At 35.0% G+C, this 7,801-nt stretch overlaps 1 protein-coding gene across 1 annotated transcript in view; it reads left to right on the top strand.

The window, feature by feature from the left end:
• The window catches only part of Trdn (triadin), a 285,314-nt gene extending 278,162 nt beyond the window's left edge, over positions 1–7,152 (top strand). Inside the window, exons 31-33 of the mRNA XM_050137969.1 lie at positions 2,088–2,123; positions 4,116–4,154; positions 7,013–7,152. Coding sequence (XP_049993926.1) covers positions 2,088–2,123; positions 4,116–4,154; positions 7,013–7,152 — 215 coding nt within the window. The remainder of the gene's footprint in view (positions 1–2,087; positions 2,124–4,115; positions 4,155–7,012) is intronic.
• Positions 7,153–7,801: the final 649 nt, after the last annotated feature.

Genomic DNA, 7,801 nt, shown 5'->3' with positions numbered 1-7,801 from the left:
GGGAGAGGGAAATGGGAGGCAGTGGCAAGGAAGAGACAGAAATCTTCAATAAATAAATTAATTAATTAAAAAAAAGATTGTGACCATTTCATCAGTATTTAAATGATCAAAGCCAACACTGAAACAAACTTTAAAAGAGGCCCATTCATACTTTAATTGCAAACTACCAAATCGGGCAAGCAATTTTGTTTCCATTTTGTTCTTTTACATAATAATGTTTCTCCTTGAAGTTCATAATTTCTATTCCATTAGAAAAAATAAAATACTATCTTACCCCTTTTCCATTTACCAGTTAAAATATGGTATAAAAACTCTGAGTAAATAAAACAATTATAAGTACTAAAAGATTGCAATGAAAATTAAAATTGCTCCAATATATTTTGTTAGTGTTGTCTATGATTTAAAAGTACTTTAATGCAATTCTGTATGTGCCTGCAAGTCAGAATATATAAAAGACAAAGTAATTTTCAAAATATAAAATAAGTTATTGTTTATATCTTTGAGATTCAGCTCAAATTTAATGTCTTTTTCTCTTCTTTCATTCAGGTATAGTTGGTAAGATAAATTGTACATTTTAAATTATACAATCTGATGCTTTACTATACATATGCATCAAGATATAATTATTATGACTAATATAATCAGTATACTAGTTGGCTTAGTTAACTTTTGTAGGATGAACTTTACAATCTATTGTCTTAGATAATTGTGCATATGTGCCATTGGTGTGCAAGTTCTTCCTGTGCACATAAGCAGGTGCAGGTTTTTATAAGTGGAGGCACATGTATGTGGAAACTATATGTCTATGACAGGTATTTTCAAGCACAGCCCTTCACGTTGGCATTTCAGGCATGGTCTCTTTCTGTCCCTGATGCTAACTGATTTAGGAATGTCAGCAAGTTCCATAGAGTTCCTCCTATTTCCTCATCCCCAGAGCTAGGGTTATACATGTGCACCACTGCATTTTGTTTGTTCTGAGAATCTAAACCCAAGACCCCACACCTGCAAGCACTCTACCCACTGAAACATCTCTCCGGTCATTGTCTTAAAAAATTACATGCATGTGATGAACCAGATTTGTCCTGAACAAATACCACCAATTGGAGTTCCTGGATATTACGTAACATATAGAATTTTCATGCATTTGAAAAACTCCAACATTTTTATCTGGTACATAGACCAATTTAATTTCCAACCAAGAAAGTAAACAAAAAAAAATGTTCTTTTCCTCTAAATATTTGCTTTATTTGACATTATCTGATAATGGTCCATTTGACACTCAATATCTCATATTATTGTTATTTTATTTCCATGACAATTAGTTTAAAAAATATATATCTGAATCATGTTTGTTGTATATTTTTAATTATATTTTTATAAATATAGTATTTATTTATTTATTTATTTATTTATTTATTTATTTATTTTACATTCTACCTGTCCCTCTTTGATCCCTCCTGTTCCCATCCCCACCTGGCCCCAGTCCTCCAAGGAAATCTCTTCTATTTCCCCTTCCCAGAGAGATCTGAGTGTCCCTACTTGAGCCCTCCTTGTTACCTATCCTCTCTGGGTGTGTGAACTCTAACATGGTTATTGATCACATTTTATGTATCTTTTGAACATGTGTATACATTTTATGGATATTTATAATTGGGCTATTTTATCTCTAGGCATATGGCTTACTTACATATTTTAATAGATTACCTTCTATCAGCTACATGGTTTGCAAATATTTTATCTCATTTCATAAGTTCTCTTTTTATTCTCAATTGTTTGCTTTGCTGCTTAGAAACATTTTGTTGTGATATTTTCTGTACTTTAATGTGATGTGCCCTGTATTTTGATGTGATGTGTGCTGTACTTTGATGAGATGTGTTTCCTGTACTTTGTCCCTCTGCCTTTGGTTCAGCCCAGTGCTGCCTCTCTCCAGCATTTCCCCATATAGACTGCTTAATTTAGAAGCTGAGTTTAGATTACCAACCTGTAACTCATTAAAATCTTTAAGTAGAATGTTTTCCTTTGAACAACAACAAAAAAATTTCAACTGTGATTTGCCTTTCATTTTTGTTCTCTAGAAGATTCCAAAGACACCAAAGACATATCAGCTTCAAATAAAGACAAAGGTGGGTCTGTTACCTTTGCTCATTTACACATTTTCTCTTAAGAATGCAATATTTTGCTTTTTTTTTTTGTTCATTTGTATTAGTTTAATGTTTTGGATCTCTTGTCATAATTATCCACATTTATGGGGTAGATTTACTTTTATTAATCATGCAGTTTTGTAAACTATGCATTTCATTGCATATTGAAGAAGAGCTAGATAGACATTATTACAAGTAAAAATAATTTATTGTTTAACCTACAGAAATGTTCTTTAATATTATCATGTTTAATAACAAATTATCACTTTATTTATTGGAAAGAAATTATTTCCTTAAGAAGTACCTGTAATTACAAAAAAAGCCACTTATAACAAAAGAATTTTCATAAAGAGAAAAAAAAACAAGGAAGGGAACATAGGCCCTAGAAAAGACACACACATACACACGCATACACACACACACACACACACACACCACCACCATCACCACCACCACCACACCACACACACATAGTATATGTATTCAGAAAACCCTATGCCTTTAAATGTCTAATCTAAATAAAACATTTCCAGAGGTCACTATCTGGAAAGTGAGAGTTGGAACTAGCTTTCTTAGTTTTTGTCATTGTTGTTTGTGAATGACTCCTAACTTCTGACTCCAGAACTGCTACACCAACCACACTTATTTTCTCTTCTACTTATAATTTATTCTGTGAATACTAAAAATTGTCCAATAGTTACTCTTACTATGAATAATATGCTCTGTAACTGGCACTGTTCTTTACTAAAAATGTGATAAACATTGCTTTGAAAATCAAACACACAGCAAGACACCCATGCCTTGCAAAATAAATCTTGGATTTTAGTTTGTATCAAAGTGTGTTACAGAAAATGTATGAAATTGGTGAGAATGAAAATTGATTCAGCAATTCATGATACAAGCATACCTTTTAGTACTAAGAATAGACCTAACACATCTTCTGTCAATTCCACTATTAGACATATATTTAAAGGAGATAAGTCATTATCACAAAATGATACCATAGTTCCATAATAATTGTAGTACTATTTACATAGTTATAGGACAAAATAAACACATATGCCTTTTGTGAATGAAAGGTAAAAGAATTGTGGCGTATATACACAATGGGTTATTATTTAGCCAAAACCAAAACCAGCCAACCAATTAACCAAACAAAAACCACAAGCTGTTATCTGCAGCAAAATGTATGGGCGTGAAAGCCATTGTGTTAAATGAAATAAGACAAATGCCACATACCATCACTGTTTTAAAAACTAGATCTCAATTGGATACAAGAATAGAATGGAGCAGTTGTGACAAACTGGAGACAGCAGAAAAGAAGTAAAGAATAATCAAACTACACAACACCAAACCCAGAAAGGAAGAATTTTGTTTTCCCGTAGAGCACTGAAGTAACTATTGGTTGAAATAGTCTATGTGATATTTTGAATTATTAAAAGAAAACTACAAATTCTCCAGTACATAAGATTGATTGGCCTCTAAAGAGACATTATTTACATAGATGCTACTTTACTATCTTATATCTGAGCATCAAAGACTGTATATAGGCCAGTTTGTTCCCATCCAGCAGACTCCAGCCAATAGGGCCAGCCTTCCTGTTTGTACCATTGCCAAGAGCATGTTTCTCTATACCTGTGAGCTCATTTTTAATACTGAAAATCTAAATTGATAAAAACCTCAAGTGTGTAAGAAGGATTTTTTCTGCCACTAAAATACTGTGCTCGTGCTGGGCAGTTATGGCACATACCTTTAATCCAGCACTCAGGATGCAGAGGCAGGCGGTTCTCTGTGAGTATGTGGCAAGCCTGGTCTACAGAGATAGTTCCAGCAGCCAGGGCTGTTACATAGAGACATCCTGTCTAATAAAATAAAAAAAAATTACTGTGCTGATGTATAGAAGACCCAAGCCATGTGCATGCTATGACATCTCTGCACGTATTAAAACTTACCTTTTAATTTTTTTTCCTCTAGAAGTAACTGATGATGTATCTTCCCAAAAGAAACAAAAAAGTAAGTTTATAATTAAGTTAGAAAAATAGCGAACTTCTCAATACCATGTAGAACTTAAACTTGGAGCCTCCTATGAACAATATTAGGGGAAAAAAAGATTTTTTAGCTATAAAGGATTTTTGACCTGAAGAATAACCTTAAAATGAACCATTTATGCTCCAAAGAGAAACTTGTCATTTTTATGTCAAGAAAGAGGTACAGGGTTGGATAACTCCAAGTAATGATTGAAGTGGCATTTATCATGAACCATTCTGCATAATTCTGATCCTGGGCTTTCTAGCAGAATCTTGCATAATTGTGAGTTCTTGTCTGCTGTATAACAGATCCATAGAAGTGAGGGGCTGAACTTTTCTAACTCGAGTTTTTTAAAAATGTAGAAATATATTTTAGCAATTCAGTTGCTTAGAGATTCATTCCCAAGATTCAGAGTTCCTTTTGACATCGCTGAATACCTGGCAAGACTTTATCAGTCGTTTTCTGGGATCCTTGATTGTACAATCCAATCTGCATTCACATGCAGTTCCAACACTTGGAGCTCAAGAGTCCCAATTTCCCAGTGCTTCCAAATTAAACATTTGTTTTCAGATGGTAAAGCAACAAATCATGGACACACACACACACACACACGCACGCACGCACACACACACGCACGCACACACACGCACACACACGCACACACACACACACCCCTTTCACCAGGAAGACGAGAACAAGCAGTTTTAAAATATGATCCAATACGATCATCACACATAATGCTTTAAAGTAAACAACTGAATATTTAGCTGGGAAAATAATTCCTGTAGGGTTTGCATGGCTTCCTCCGTGCTTTCTGCAGGTATTTGGTGCAGTGGTTTATTAATGGAGAGCTTCAGATATCTACAGTGCTGCAAGTGTTGCTGGTGACACCGCTATGATTGCCGTGCTTGAAAGAGGATCCCTGAAATGCTTAATAAAATCAGACTGTGGAAAATGGAGTCATGCAAGCAGTCTTGATGAAATAATTTCAGATCCCATTTCAAAATTCATGAAAAAGCAGTTATGATCCAAGCTGCAGTGCTCTCCAATTGATAAAGCATTGTCAATAATTTTCAACTAAATTGCATCAATGGTTGAAATTTCTTATTTCATAAATAAGCATTAGAAATTCAATAAGTAGGTTGTATCCATATTAATTTCCTATTTATCTTGTCTGTATTAGAAAGTGGGTGAACATGGGTGGAATATCTCTGTATCGTTTTTTTTTTTTTTACAATTGCATGTGAATCTAAAATTATTTCAACAAGGAAAGATGTGATTAAAATTGTCCAGGCATGGTTTCTACTACTAGCTCTCTAGATGCTGAGAAATGATAATTGCCTTGCATTCAAAAACCATCCTGGGACACATACTAAGTAACCCAGAATAGTCATTGTTACAGACCAAAATGTTTCTTGAAAGAGAAAGAAAAATCAAATATAATTATAAATAAACATATTAAATATTATCAAATACTTTTCAGCACAGATTTCCACTTGTGGAATTAATTATATCACAACATTTTCCCCATTTTTATCTTAACATAGTAGTTTTATATCCTAGTCTTCATGAGTCTTTAATGCAGGTTCTAAACGTTTTGGAGCTAGTGATATTTTTATTAAAAGCTCTTTCAGCATGAGTTAGATGCATATGCCAGGACAGCACCTGCATCCTCTAAGGTTCAAAAAGGATGGACCAGTCATGAATAGGCTCTTGAATTTTAGCTCCAGTGCTGCCATTTCTCCATGACTCCATCAGTTTTTTGTTACTTTCATCTAATACACACTCACTACTATAAGAGGGTTTGTACCACCAAAGTAGAACAAAACAGAAAACAGGTTAATCTGAGAACCTGGTTAATGAGGCTAGACTACTTCTAAGCCCTGGAATCCGGGGATACCATTAATGTGACTCATGCCTATAGTCTCAGAACTTGAGAGGCTATGGCCAAAGAAAATTTGTGAGCCCAGCCTATGAGGAAGTATTACTTCGTTCAGCTTCTCCCTAGCCCCGCCACATTTCATTTCATTCATATGAATTTGGCCTTTTCTTCCCTGGTCTTCTGCAAAATATCTAGAATTGTTGTCAAAAATATATATGGATAGGCTAGAAAATAGTGAAACATCAGGAAGTTTATCTGTGATTATAGGAGAGGCGTTTCCTTTCAACACTGCTGCTTACAGGGAGACCTGATTTAACGTTCAGAGCTCAGGTTCTGCATACTGCTTCATGCAATAATTTACACTGCCCTGCTTAAAAACGTATTTTTTTTTTAGTTAGTTGAAGGTGAGGGATAGAGATCTAGTATATGGGTGTCATAAGACACTGTATTAGGAGTTGAATCCTCCCTTCCATCACGGGGCTTGAGCTTACTTAGTCAAGATTGACAGCAAGCTCCTTTACTGGCTAAGTCATCTCACTGGTCCTGTGCTACATTGGTTTCACTTTTCTGTGTACTATGCTTGCATTATCTGCGCTAGGTTGTCTCAGTAGAGCTCTTAGCTTCAAAATTAAGATAAATGGAACAATTCATTTTATTTTAGAACTTGCAGACTCTGGGATATTATTTTATACACACACGCATGCACACACACACACATATGCACACACACACATACCCTATGTTGGTTCTTTTATTTTTTTCAGTATTCCCATCATGATTTCTATTATCTTGATTTTATGCATGAATATCCCAAGGCATGATGAAGTTTAGTTTTGTCTAGAAGTTATGAGGGCTAACTATAGTCAGAGAGTAGTTAGTTTACTGTGGTGTACAATCTCAATGTCTTGCTCTATTGCTGCCCAAGTCCTACTTGTAACAAAAATTCTACTCTCTTCCTTAGATCCCATCAGTTTCTTTCAATGTGTCTACTTGGATGGATACAATGGCTATGGATTTCAGTTTCCTGTCACTCCTGCCCAACGTCCTGGAGAGAACTCTGGCAAACCAAACTCTCCAGGACAGAAGCAGCAAGGACAGTAGACCCCCATGTACGACCCTGACAACTGCATTGACCGTGTGAAGAGGAATCATCTCTTTAGTCTAAATGGTGGCGCAGGCAACTGAAACTATCCAGTGCTGAGATTTCTTTGTAAACATTCTGCCCTTCTGCCTGGTATAAAGAGATGGCACGGATAAAGGGGTTGAGTAATAATTAAATGTGTTGGAGGGTCTAATACTCAAGAATATTCATGTGTGTCTATTGCTGTGGGAAGGGTACTTACATTTAGTGGTTTTTATTCATTGTGAGAGTGTACACTCATTATAGTTTATTTTGTATTGTTCTTTTAAATGTAATTGGCACACTTACGAAACAAAATTTCTGGCTTCAGGTAGTTTTTAAATGGATAACAGACTGTGTTCTAGGCTTAAATGGTACAGGAACATACACAAAAGTTGCTCTTCTGCATCGTGTGAGTAAACTCAGTTTACTTAAATACCTATGTTTATCATTATATTAGTGTCTGTTTCTAGTTCAGGTGTGGCAAGGTTCTACAATAGGTATGACTTACACCAGAGTGTTGTAAGTCCCTTGTCATATTCTTCAAATATCAGACAGAGAGGACGTGACAAAGAACATATATGCTTGACAAATCTTATTTCTGAGGTTTGTCTTGAGCTCTAATTAAGA

The sequence above is a fragment of the Alexandromys fortis genome, unplaced genomic scaffold (genome assembly GCF_014885135.2).
Source record: "Alexandromys fortis isolate MF-2015 unplaced genomic scaffold, M_Fortis_MF-2015_v1.1 scaffold_14, whole genome shotgun sequence".
Classification (NCBI taxonomy): domain Eukaryota; kingdom Metazoa; phylum Chordata; class Mammalia; order Rodentia; family Cricetidae; genus Alexandromys; species Alexandromys fortis.
Note: the sequence above shows the minus strand (reverse complement) of the source record. Positions and strands in the feature narration are given on the sequence as shown.